At 41.3% G+C, this 14,072-nt stretch overlaps 1 protein-coding gene across 10 annotated transcripts in view; it reads right to left on the reverse strand.

Moving 5' to 3' along the window:
• The window catches only part of LOC128886596 (echinoderm microtubule-associated protein-like 2), a 28,342-nt gene that overhangs the window by 12,513 nt on the left and 1,757 nt on the right, over nt 1–14,072 (reverse strand). For 4 of the 10 annotated variants that reach the window (XM_054141627.1, XM_054141619.1, XM_054141628.1 and 1 more), the window contains exons 2-6: nt 8,388–8,492; nt 3,795–4,223; nt 1,952–2,182; nt 1,157–1,319; nt 178–291 (exon numbers count right to left, since the gene is read on the reverse strand). In XM_054141627.1, the coding sequence (XP_053997602.1) occupies nt 178–291; nt 1,157–1,319; nt 1,952–2,182; nt 3,795–3,846 (560 nt within the window). In that variant the 5' untranslated portion in view covers nt 3,847–4,223; nt 8,388–8,492. Of the gene's footprint in view, nt 1–177; nt 292–1,156; nt 1,320–1,951; nt 2,183–3,794; nt 4,227–5,412; nt 6,263–8,387; nt 8,493–14,072 lie in introns of those variants that run through there. The other 6 variants (XM_054141629.1, XM_054141624.1, XM_054141620.1 and 3 more) reach the window with 5 other exon arrangements.

Raw genomic sequence — 14,072 nt, forward strand, 5'->3', positions numbered from 1 at the left:
CTGTGGTAGGTCCTGAACACTTATCGCATAATAAAATCCAAATTGTATATTCAGCTGTTCTGTTCTTCGTGACTCAACTGGTCAGCTAAACAAGACGCATGCATATGTAATAAAGTTACAAGTAATCTCGTTTAGTAGACGAGGATTGGAATGTGAATTAATTTAATTTAAATGTACCTGGCCACCGGCAGTGGTGTAGCTCTAGGACTTGGTGATGGCACCGGGGAAACACTACTACTACTGGGACTGTCCGAGTGTAATGAGCCAGTTGATTGGTAATGAACCGACCTTCTGAAAGTGAAATTAGTTTCACCTCATCTGTCTTCGACATTAACACATTCGTCGCCGTGATGATGATGGTAGCAAAAACCTCTCTGGCTTCGAATAAACCATTTATAATTATAATGCATTAACACTTGTAGACACCTGTAAGGCAATGATGATAAAACGATGGCACTTTGACGAGAAGAACAAAGTAAGACGCAAAGTATCGAAGACAGTGATTAGCATAAGACAAATAGAATGCACCATAAGCTTGGCGATTTAGTTTACGTGTTGCTCCTTCGGTCTTAAAAGTAATAAAATAGAACAGAAACACACGGTAAAGGTGCCAAATTACAGAGTGTCCAAGTAAGGTTGATGCAACACTGGCTGTGTCGTGCCATTGGTTCGGATCGTCCATTCTGTTTCATTGAGAATATAACGAAAACGGTGGAATTAGAAGTTAAATAGTAGAACGAGGTCTATCTTGCGATAATCACACTTTCCTCGGAACGATGCATCGGCTAAGTGTGATTGAAGTGAAAACTGATGTTTCCATTTTTAAAGAAAGTGTAATTGCGATTCGCGAAGGAATCGTTGGACGTATAAAATTAGCGAGGTCACGTAAAGATAGACCTTGCGGCACCATTCAACTTTTGCCTCTGTCATTATTTTCTATCCTCGACTATATTGGCAATACGATTCAACCTAATCGTGTGACGCATTCCGTGTAATCTATTTGTGTTCCGAATAAGGAACAATCAACCGCGACAGAGAATAGACGACCACGTCAAGTACCTTCGGCAACGAACGCGTTAATGGGTTGGTTACGGTATGTTTATGTTAATTTCTGCGTCTTGAATCGCGTAAATTCGATGAAAAGAACGAACAGTACCTTTGAGGAAGCTGCGACGAGTGCGTATAACTGACTGGTCTTCGTGGACTGGACAACGAGTCCCTGACATCCTGAGAAGATCCCGAGGACGAAGAATTCCTCAGACAGGAGCCACCGGTCTGGCGTAAGCGTATGTCTTTTTGGGGCACCGAATTTTGATTACCTGAAGACACGCAATATTAATTATACGAGCTTATATTCGATAGAAAGAAATGTTAAAGAAATTACGTTACTTTTCGATCCCCCTAATAGAATGATATAATATGTGGAACGATAATCTCAATATTTACAATGAAAGTACGTGTAATTTGTTTGAAAACACGAGAAACGATAAATCAGAATCTATCTTATCGTTCAAATAGTTCAATCAATCACTTCATAGTCGATTCGTGACGTGTCTCGACAGCTTTCACAGCGATTGCTTCGAAAGTTTGGAGTTTCGTGGCGGAACGCGATCCTTCGTGTCTCGGGAATTTATATCATCCGTTTCTATTCCGTAGTTCATATCGGAACGCTAATTGTAACGAATGAACCGAGCCAAGATCGATACGTAATTCTGGTTCACTGGATACCTATCGGTGAGTAGGCACATCGTAGGATTTTGTTTCCGATCGCGTGTATTCTCACCACCCAACTAGGAATTCAACGCAGAGTGCAAAGGGTAGAGCCTTCTTATTTTCACATGGACTGCGACATATTTCAATTCAAACGATATTCTTAGTACAGACCACGAAAGCTATCGATTCGTGGAATGATCCTTTTGGTAAGGACGATGATCCTCGCTTATGTACTTACTTCTAAGCGGTGCGTGTCCATTCCTCAAGGGCGAGGACACCATTCTCTCGTTTCTCCTCTCGTTCCTCTCATCTTCCCTCTTCTCGCGTCCTTCCAGCTGAGCAATTCGCCTTAGCGCGTCCGCGAGAGTAGCGCGAAGACAAACTATCTCGTCTCTCTGCGCCAAGGATTGCCTCTCGAGGTCCGCGACTCGGCCCAACAGGGATCCGGTCTCGCACTCCAGCATCTCGTCTGTAAAAGGGAATTCTCGTTCAACACGCGAAACACGGAAGGACCATCCTATGAAACTCCTCGTGAAACTTTATGGAATTCTGTCCCGTTGTAAACAACTGGGGGATATTCTATAAATCCGCGCGATCTATGGAACTCTCATCCTCGCTCCCTCGGGCTCCTCGTCGTTTCGAATTCTTAGATCGCCACGAAGGGAGCCACCCTTCGAAGGATCTTAAATCAAAATAGCTATCTCTGTGTTCGATCGTTTGCTGCGGTATCCCTCGATTTTTAAAAGATACTCCAAACTCCTTATGATCCAATATTTTCATTCGCATTAACCCTTTCGGACCTGGCGTCCACAATTGAGGACACAAAATTTAAAAATCACCGACGCTATCGTTTAGGACGAATTACACTATTGGGATTTTTTCTTTTATTTTTTCCAAATTTTAGTCCAAGTTAACCCTAAAAATTGAATTACATTTGTACGAGAAAAAAAATAATTAAGGTCTGAAAGGGTTAACCAAAAATTGACCAATTAAATTCTTTATTTTAACCCATCCATTTTTGTATAGATTCTTCGAGTTTCATTGCATCGATCGATAAATTCAATCGTGTCGTGCTGTACGTTTTCAACATGTCAAAATCTTATCGGAAAATAATTTTCATCTTCCCAAAACACCGTGATCGCTACCACGGTAGAACCGGGCCACATAAATCCCAGATCTTGGTCGTCGCATAAAGAGCATTCTCTTACGTTGTGTTACTTAAGCGTCTAGCATGGATAAGAGAACAACATAGCCGTAAGCTTCGAGTATGGAATGCGCTTAGGAACGACGTTTACGACGTATGGTGTACGGTAATACGAAAGTGTCGTATCTCGGAAGAATGTCGTACGTTACGAACACTGTCTTTTTCTTTTTTTTATTTTCAATACCGTGACTGTTTCTCGTGTCGTGCTGCAAACCACGGTGCCGAGGCAAAAGGAACGAGTAGATAACGAGAGAAGCGAACGCAGAAGGAGAAAGATACACGTATGGATAACCTGTACGATGTTTGGAGACATGAAACCAGAACGGGAGTTTTCTGTGCGCTGTTAACCAAAACGGCTTTTGTACTTTTACTCGAGATAAATTCCTACTTCGTCTCCGACGAAGAATACATTGTGATTCTATGATTAGGCTGAGAAATTTTTCTTTACAAGGGAACAGAAAGGAAGACAGACGTGCAAAAGCATTCAAACTTAATAAACGTGCAAATAAAGGTAAGGTAAAGATGGTCCAATTGGGATCGATACGGATTATAGAAAAGATTAACCGTTGAACTGCTTTACGTGTGCAAACGTGACGACCTGGACCACTGAATTTTACGTTCGCTCGTAAATTTACTGCGAATCACATTATTTCTTGGTTTCGTCTGCCTTTCCGAACAAGTCAGTTTTTACGATCGCGTGAAAATTTGTAGTTACATTTCGATTCTACATATATCTAAACTTTTTACCGCTTCGATAAGGATACAAAGAAACGCGAGAATTTATGGAAATCATAAATGAAACGCGAGCGATAAATGTAGCAAGTATTTTCAAAGGAAATCGAAGAAGAAAGGTGTTGAAAATTGAGACAATACTCACGCCACGCCTGCTCCGCTTCATCGATGGTGTCCATCGTGTCCGGCGTGGACATTGCGATTAACCCCTCGCGATGACCCCGACGTATTAATACGTTATTCAATTGAACTGATTAACAAGCGCAAACAGAGCCAATGCGATGTCTCGCACCATGTCTCCTCGACCGAGTGACTCGTCTTACCAACGAACAGAAAAATAAAATAAGAACATCCACGCGCGTACTCGATAAGACCGAGGGCCAATTGACACGTTTAATTGTTTCGGCGTGAAATCAATCTGCGATTTTTAGTGTCCGCTCGATAATCGATCCGTCTTGACTTGGAAGACTCTTCGACGAATTTATTTCCTTCTCCGAACGAAGGGACCACCTCTTCCGGAATATTTTGCTGGGTCCACGATTCGCTGACCTTTCTCTGACGCATGGTTCGTTTTCTGCTTGAAAAGACAACAGATTGCAAAACGATAACAATGGTGCAATTCGTTATTAATTCCAGCCAACCATCTCGGTGCTTATACAGACTAAGGGGTAATATTCGTAGACTTATTTCCAAACATTTTCTACGTGTGTGCGCTAATGCGTGTAAGTGTCGCAACCGAATAAACACGACAAAGTTATTTTTATCGTCGATATGAAAACTGCAAACGCAATATCTACATACGAAACCGAATGGACGGACGTACGCCAGAATTAAATAGAGTTTTCGTTTTGAGAAACGAATTAATGCAGACATCCTGAGCGTGTCCGTTCAAATTCGCCAGAGAATTCTTTTTTAATTTCGTCAAGCAGTTTAGCATTTAGTACGGTAAAAATCACCGTCGTCGACGAATTCTATCCAATTAGCGGGGTGTAATTAATACGGGGAAAGTTCGGCGTCATCGAGTACAGAGAAGTTCCCTAACGAAGGCGACACAGCGATTGCGAGTTAGGACGGCTGGCGTGGTTTCTGGAAACCAGCAACGAGGTGAATGAAAGGCGAATTCATTGAAAGTGAAACGTGCACGCAGCCATTACAGATCGCGATAAACAATTTCTACGGAGCACGCGACTCGTCGCGAGTGATGTTATGGTTGGGGCATTTAGGCTAGTGTTCCTCGAGAAAATTTTTCTTTTGGCAATCTGAACCTGGTTAAAAAAATAAGTAACTACAAGATAGCTCGTATTAATATTTTATAGCAAGCAACGTAATCTGAAACTGTTCTCACAGTATATCGCCAGGATTAAAGGTTGAATATCAGCGTGATGTAAGGCTTAGTATAACAAAGATACGAAAGAGCGTTTAGTATTCCCTTTCGTACTTGAGATGATAACAGAACGACATAAATTATACTCGCCCCAGCTAGCTGACAAATTTAACATCCTGTATAGTCTTTCCTTAAGTCTCTGAACAAGTCTGTTCTATGAATTGAATTAGTAACCAACAAGTGATAATGAGTGGAATAATATCAGAGTATGCCAAACTGACTCGCTATATTTTCAATAACAACCTGCTTATCATACACGACGTCTGCGACTCGAGACTATCGGTGAACCATGTAATTATCTGGTAACAGAAATACGCTGGAGAAAGAGGAAAATACATCAAGGACAACCTTACTCGTTTATTCACATCGAGCAACATACCAGGAAAATATCTCTAATGCTTTTCAACGATTCGAATAATTTTTCAATGTCCACCAGCTCAAAAAATGTATACCGTCGTTATTACACGCACGCGATATCACTTAAATAAACAAATCCAAGTATAATAACATTACTAAACACCACAAAAATCGTGGACTAAAAACAACGAAAATCACCACCACTCGTTTACCTAGCCATCAAAGTGTGTCCAAGCACCGATACAGAAAAAAGTATCAACTGTTCATAAAAACAATCTCCCTAAACCGAGCGAACATATGTCTCCATCAAGACCAGGCGCCGAGCATCCCCCAGAATGCTCCGATACAAATCCCACGCTCGGCCACATGGAAACGTTAACACACCCCATCGAGACGAGCATTCGAACCTCTTAATCGGAAACTCTCTAAAAATCCACTTCACCGATCCGTGTTACTCGTCGCATCTTCGTCGATAACACTGTATCACTTTTTGGACAAGTCGAGCACTCGGATACTCCGATGTCGCAACCCTTCTTTTATCGTACGCGCTGCTTATCGGGCGCGTAACGCGTTGTCGCGTAATCGCGCAATGAAATCGGAGTGATTTCGTACGAAAAACAGAGAAATTGGAGCGACAGTGAGACGACGTTACAAAAACTCACAAACATATTCTTTCCACGCATGCACCACGGTCGCGTTCGCGAGCACTTCTGAACTAGAGAATCTCTTCGATCGGTTCGTGCCAGGGGCTTTGCACTTTCCCTCGAGTTTTCCCGTGGTTCATGGAAGGACACACAGGCCTGACGTTTTCCGTCACGAGAGCGTGTAGCACGTGTGTTTTCCGTGCGGCCGCCCCAACGTTACTGTCAGCCCGAATGTACAACTGCTTAGGGGCGATCAATACGTTCTAGCTACTCCAGATGATTCAGATGACCGGGGCTACGCTACGCGAGCCATTGACAGAGCCTGGGATAACCACTGGCACACCAGACTTCCTCGATTATCGCTTAGACTTTTTCTACTCCGACTGTTTCAGAGCGCCGCGAATGATATTTCTGTTGCGACGCTCTTCCATGATTTTTCAAATAAATTTATTGTTTTAAACAGTAAGGAGAACGTAATTTTAATGTTAAAGGGGATCTAGATGCGAGACTAGTGCTTTGGAATGTTGATGGATCGAAAGCGCACTCGAGTAAAGAAAATACTGCGAGACAAAATATGGTAATGCATTCTATTTAATACATCGGAGATCGTTAAGAGCAAAACGAGAGCACGTTAGTAATTTATTTAATAATGTTCCACTTTTAACGCGTAACGTTCCGTAAATAACTGTTCGTATACGCATTTTTGACGATAATAAATTCAGAATCCTCGGAGTCAGATTATCGTTTAACACGTACCTCTTACTCAAAATTCTTTTACACTGTTTTAAACTGTCGTAAACATGTTTCTCAGAACCTACCGTTCCTCAACATACCTATTCTGTGTTTAGAATTGCTGTTAGCGTGATCTACGATAATGCTCGCTTTTAGTCTGGGAACGCCTATCGCGTAAATGCAGCTTAAACGACTACAGTAATTTCCGGAGATGAGATTAGACGCGATTGATTCACCTTTTAGGTTTGCCCTTAATGAACGTATCGCATCCTGGATATCGCCGCACCCTGGCAATTCTTCGAAACCCTCTTGTCCTATATCGACGCGGTTGTTCCATTAAAATCGCTTCTGTTATGTCATCCGCAGGCACGATTCCAGCGAATCAAACGACCCGCAAAATAAGGCCAAGCCGAGCGGAATCGTAATTCCGCGCCAAGTAACCGTTGCGCTAAATCGTGGATTTTTACAAAGTTACGCGACGCTAAATTGCACTTAAGATGGAATGGCAGAATTTAGAACGAATTCAGGTCCCAGGTTCTGTCGAAGGTTGGTCTACCGTTATCTGCTTTTTAAAAGTCGGTCTTTGAAATTGTTTAAACGCATCGAACGATCGGTGCAGCTGCCAATGAACCGTGCGAGTCGCTGGAATGTCGCGGGGACTGGATTCAGGTGGTCGACGAACGGTGGAATTTCGCGAAATTCCAACCAGGATCCGTTACTCTGTCGACTCGTCCGTCGACCATCAGAGTTAAAACGAAGGGTCGGGCAACGATGAAAAAACAGGATGAACAGAGCGCACCTTCGCATAACGTCATCGCGACACCTTGAATGGCTTATATAACAAGTGCCACCAGCCACCATACAATGTCTATTCTCTGCGTTTACGACGCACATTCGATTCTGCGCCGAAGCGCTCGTGTGGCGCCGTCCGGATCGGCAAATTTACGAATCGAAAGTTACGCTCCGTAGTTCCTGAAGCTATGAATGCTAAAGTTACGAGCGCCGTTCCGTTCAGATATACACGGAAGGAATAGCATCGCTGATATTTTTAATTTTCTATACGCTTCAACCTTTGTTACAAGCTTATTTGAAAATACGCTTCTGGAATTCCAGTCGCCTTTTTATTATTCTTACGCCGTCTATTTAAATGGAGAATTAAATAGAGAGTTTATTTTATAATTTCATACACTGTAAAATAGATTTTATGTATCTTCGAATCACCGTAAACAATGCAAGATATTTACCATCGCCTCTTTCGAGCAGTGGTGCCCTTTACGAGTAAGAGATGATTCAACAATGACGACGACGTTAAACGTTGCCGAGTGAAGTTTTTCTGCATCCAAAGAACCAGCATGGTGTCGCAGAGGAATACAATTGCCTTTGAAAGGATAGCAGAAGGCCACGGATCCTCGTGCATGTTACGGTTTAATACGCTCAAGTTTTCAAATATTTTCTGATACGTGTTTTCAACTGTCACCTCTGGTTTTCTTTTCTCAACGGACGATATTACTCTGCGGAACCACTCGCTGATAGCGACAATTAACGAGAATTTATTCTTATTCCGAGTGGCGCGAATGTTCTACGCTGTTCGCAAAGAACTGTTATTCAAGTAAAAGCTTACCCATTTCTTGCCTCGCGCCGTGTGCCGAATGGCCGTTTACGTGCATCGTCGAGCTCGAACTTTTCTTTTCATACTGCCGTTGCTCCTTCGTTGAAGACTTCGTCTCTGAAGAAATGAAGAAATCGATTTCAATTACACTGTTACACTTGGAACGATTCGTTCGACGGACCAAACATCAACGATAAATCGAAACGACAAAACTTGTACGATATACGTATAGTCGATCCCATAAATATTCGTATCTTCTATGTTCATCGAAGAAGTTTGTCCGAATTAAATGGTAGATGTCATATTACCAAATAAATTTTTCATTATAAATACATACACGCGTAAAGTTTATTCATGTACATATTTATACCGAAACTTGATTTGGAAATGTCTTCAAAATAATAGTAATAAAAATAGACACAAAGGGTACGAATACTTATGGGACTGACTGTATAATACTAAATAAAAAGGAATATAACATATATCGTGTAACGTACGCATAATATCTTTTTTTAATCCTAACCGAGGAATTCTTATCGTATTATCCAGTCTCGATTATTCGAGTTTTCCTGTTCCATCGTCGTCGATGATTGAATTCCTGTCAGAAGAAGGAAAATAAACGCGTCGCGACCTTGGTCAATGAAAACGAATGGCGGTACACGATCACGTACAGGCGAAGTCACTTAAGAAACTATTTAGGACGCGTTGCACCTTTCGTCGCGTTACCCTCGATAAGAAGAGACCGTATTTCGTGTTTGTCAGTTATTCAGATGCAGTGGCGGATTGTAGCATTGATAAAACAGAAAAAAAAGAGCGTGGATGCGTTCTCGAAAGATTGCTCCATTTTCTAGCGCTGTAAATTCCTTACACGAGATGGCCGGGTAATAGTCGAAGAAAATTAGGTTCGTCGATGAGATCGTGAATCAGGACAGAAAGAGAGAGTCCGACGTACCCTCGAAAAAGGATCGAGAATCCTTCTGGTAACGCAAGCATTTCGCCCGAAGCGGATGTCGCTGAAAGTGCGAGAGACGCGGGAACGAGGTGAAACACAAAACCAGTAAGCATTGACCTGGCCAGAATGCTGCCTTATTGGTGCACAAGACTGGCCCCCACGAAGCTTATTTTACGATATTGCTTGCCAGTCGATGTAGGCGCCCCCCTCTTCCTGCATTCGTTCCTTATATGTATCAAGTGCGACGCGGATAATTGGTTCATCGTTCATAAGTAACCTCGATATCAAGTTAGCGTTAAGATCGCTCGGTACACGGTGCCACGTATCCGTATGGAAACCGTACTCTTTTTTCCTCTCTCAAAAGTTTCATTACGTTCGCGAGACACTTGCAGAACAATGCGAACGGTGATTCATCCGACTCGACGTCCTTAACCTCATCGCTACTGCATTTTTTTTTTCTTTCTGGGTAAACAAAATGATTTCGTCTGCTTCGAAAAAAAAAAAAAAATCCCGAAGGCCCCATTTTGGAAAATCCTTGAATTTCTATCGAGAACGGAACTCCAGATCGAGATACACCGATCTAGCGCGCTTCGCGGTCAAGGGACCATTTCATTTATCGTTCATTTTCATTTCTCAATGACTATTCAGCGCATACACCTTGTGCTTTCTTTATTGCGTAACGAGACGGGAACGACAACCGATTCTATCTGCGAGTATCAATTATGTTAATGATAAACAGGATTTGCATGCACGCAAATTGATGTCACGACGCTATAAATGGCGGCTAGCGACGCATCGATGGTCTCGGTCGGCTCAAATGAAACTACCAGTCTTGTTAAACGTAATTCCTAGTTGACGGACAGACCGCTGCGCGCTGAAAGTAGATCGCGTTCGTTTGACGAGGCTGGGAAATGTAGGGCCAGTGTTTACTCGAGGGTCTAAGGTCAAGTACACCATTTTGACGCAACGACAAACTGAGACGCTATGATCGCTGATTTGGAGATGAAAAACGTTCCGTGACGGTCAGTTTTTACTTCCTATTTTACTTACGTTAATCTACTTTTACTTCAACCTTCGATCGCTATACTACTTAAAGAACTAGCGATATGGAGTCTAGCGAATTTCCGCTTTGAAATCCGTTGTCGTCGAGTCTGTTCGTAGCCGTTGCGACGAAGACGGCAGAAAATCGATCACTTTTATGGCAAATTTCCTCTTACGTAATATATGCTTCCAAGCTAAAATCATATCACGAAGTTTCTCACTATAACGCGCTGCCCGTATATTCATTAGGCATAATGAAGCACCTTAATTATTCTGGAACATCTTACGTAAGCGTAAGACGGTGTTGCGTTGTTGGCGCTATAATCCCTCATCTTGCTTTCGCACTTATTCGGAATAGAGATCCTTCCAAGGAGAAGAAAGTTTTATAATAACATACTTTCAAGCAACACTTTCAAAGTTGGATGGAAACCTATTTTAGAGTATAATGTGAAAAAGATTTAATAAAATTTAATAAAACTCTATATAGCGGAATGTACCTTTTGTTATAAATGAAACGTGCGTTATACGAGCTCTGTCGAAGTATAAACAGAACTTGCACGTATCGCAAAGCTATCCGAAGCTGATATAACTTTCAAATTACGTTACTCCGCCCCCACAGCCATGTGTCAACGACCAAATAATAGCTGTATCCGTTTATCTTTTTAACTCCTTCTGTTCAGAGAAATCTTTGTAAAACATTTGTACAAAATGTAAATAATCCTACTAATAGGTGATAATTATTAAATATGGGACTGTCAAGGAAGCAGAAAGGAACGGCGATACAACGCGTTGAAGACATATTAGTATATCTGTCTGAATTAATTTTCCTCAAGCTTGGTTTCTTAATGTATAGTAAAATTATTCATTTCCCACTATGCGCGTACATTTTTTGTCCGCTGTAGATCGTTTTGATTATTCCACATTTCCCGCGTGAACGTATAAATCACATATTTAACCGTTTATTTTAGATCTTGCCACTGATTGTTCAAGATATTTTCACTCGTAAGTTAACTTCGTTACGAACCTGCAATTCAAATACTCGTTTCGGTATATAAATTCCAACGGTCGTCGTTTTATTATGTATGTTTACGTATGTTTTATTCCAAACCATGATAATTCTTTCAATTCCTACGTTTTCAGCAAAATTAAAGTTCCTTTTTTTTTCAAATTGATACTTTTCGGATCGATAAAAATAAAAATACCAAGGAAAAAAAAATACGAATAAGTCTATAGATTTAAGTGGAACCACAGCCGAATCTTCGATTTCCAAGAGAATGAATTGGAATGATTTCTTAGGTTACTACGATATTGTGTTTACAGAGTAATCGTCAAGGCCGTACACGATGTATGAACCACTGTTTGCAAACAATTCAGCGAAGAAACATAAAAAAAAAAAGTACACATGTTGAATTGAGTAACCTCCTCCTTTTCGAAGTCGGTTAAAAATGGCTACCATTCGAAAATAAAGTTTTCGTATTGATTCTAGAAACTTCCAGGTGTCCTCTAAATATATTTTCTTTCGAATAAACGCACTTTGTTTTTTACTGTCATGTTTTGCACGCTTCGCTATTCGAAACTAAACATGCGCGCAAGGTTGATAGCGTCCAGCAGTGCCGACTAAAAGTTGTAATAATCGATGAACAGACCAGCTAACACGTGTAAAGCTTGGAAAGATACAAACGTGTTTGAAATACATGAATAATGCCAAGAATACCACTTATAAATATCGGCAACCTTTAAGGAAACGTTGACTAATTTTCTTCAACCTATTTTATTATCGAAAAGCAACTATATTTCTTTAGAATGTGTGTACGTAAGATAATTCGTTTTTTAATTAAAAAAGCCGAGCAAAATTTAAACGTGGTCTCGTGTTTCGGAGACCCATCCACGTCTCCATACAACTGCATTTGTGTCATCGTTGACAATGAGCCCGAGATTAACGTAGCAGGACCTTAAGAACTTCATTTGCAATTCCTTCCTATTACGTGTTGGAACGATTAAACCGTGATGGTTTTCAACAATGGATTTCCTGTTCGATCTTCCTCCATGCATTCGTTTTTACATCCACGTCATCTCGCGTTGGAGCAATTTTTCACGAGTATCGTGGACATCCAAGTCCCTCCAATTGCATCTCGGGGTTCACTGTTCCTGTTATCTTTATACGTATCGCAGGCAATGAATCTCGTCACGAGAACACGCCACCTTTGTTAATTTGCTTGCGTACGATAGCAGAGCATTGTAATTGCCTCATAAACGTTTGCACACTTAATTGTACTTCCATGGAACCTTCATTATGGGCAAAAAGCGTCGCACGGTTTGAAAAACTCGCGTAACGAAGTCTAAGAGGATACTTTTATCATTCAAATGTCTGAAGCTTGGGACACTAGCGTTTTTAGGTAGTAAGACTTTGAAATATATATTATTTTTAGTGTCTTGGAAACTCCGATTGGCAAAGAAGACCTTGCTTCGGATTGAGTCCACAGACTCTCTCTCTCTCTCTCCAAGTTTCTCAATTAAACGATGAATATGTCTACTTATTGTAAGGTTCAACCATGCATATCCTACAACAATTTTCCTTTTCCGATAAGCGCGTGTCCCTAAATCGGCTATGCAGATGTGACGTTGGCGGACGAGTTTTCGGTTCATCGATGTACTCATACGACAACAATTTTATGGTTCTCTAGTTTCACCCAACCACCCAGTTTACCCGGATTTCTAAACTAGCTACTTAACATAGATTATTATCTTAAGCAGAGGACGAAGCGTGATAAATAAATTCTACGTTTCATCCCAATGTAAACTTCTCTGGATATGACAAATTTTTTCAAGTGGAAGTGGAACATCTCCTATGCAGGAGTCGGTTTGAACGAAAACCTTCGGCACCAATAGCGGTGCGGGGTTCTTGCGCGGGACATTTGAAGAGAATTCCGTTCTTGCGGTTTTCCTCTCGTGTTTGCTACAAATGACGAAACTCTCGCGGTGCAAAATGAAGCGACCAAGATCTCCACCGTGCCACCTTGCCAATTACGAGTCTTTGCGTCTGACAATGAGCCAACGGAGTGCGGTGTTTCTCACGACATTCAGCACCGTAATTTCTCTCGCCATTGTTTGACTACTGTGAGTCGTGACATGTAAAGGAGTCAGACTCTCATCGTCAGTGTTGGTGGAGCGAAAAAAACGGAACATAACGGTGCCGACAGAAAAATCTACCGCGTACCCTTTCCGGATTCGTTAATCGTTCTCGCACCCCTAATCCTTAGAAGCCTGATTTTCCAGATTAAATTTAAACAAATATCGATGTATTTATTATATGAACAATTCCGAGGAAACGAAACTTTTTCAAATTTAGAGGCTCGAGTCGGTCTCGAGCACTTCGTTATAACGTTTCGATCCTCGAATTTGGGTCATCTTCAGAAATTCTTCACTCGATCGAACTTTTGCGCATGGAATGTCCTACTTCGACGACAGCTGTGCACACCGCATATGTAACAGTACCAGCCATATGTATTGGGACGACTCTATATTTCCAGCCATTGTACTGTATCAAACCATAAACATAGAAGGAGTGTAAGCAATTGCGAAATCCAGTGAAAGTGTGACTTAGATTCTTGAAAATATATTAAAGTATTTGTTATAATATTAGGTTAACGGTACAATAAACTTGAAACAGTTCGCACCGGAAGTCGGACCTCGAAACATTAATT

The sequence above is a fragment of the Hylaeus anthracinus genome, unplaced genomic scaffold (genome assembly GCF_026225885.1).
Source record: "Hylaeus anthracinus isolate JK02 unplaced genomic scaffold, UHH_iyHylAnth1.0_haploid 11985, whole genome shotgun sequence".
Taxonomy (NCBI): domain Eukaryota; kingdom Metazoa; phylum Arthropoda; class Insecta; order Hymenoptera; family Colletidae; genus Hylaeus; species Hylaeus anthracinus.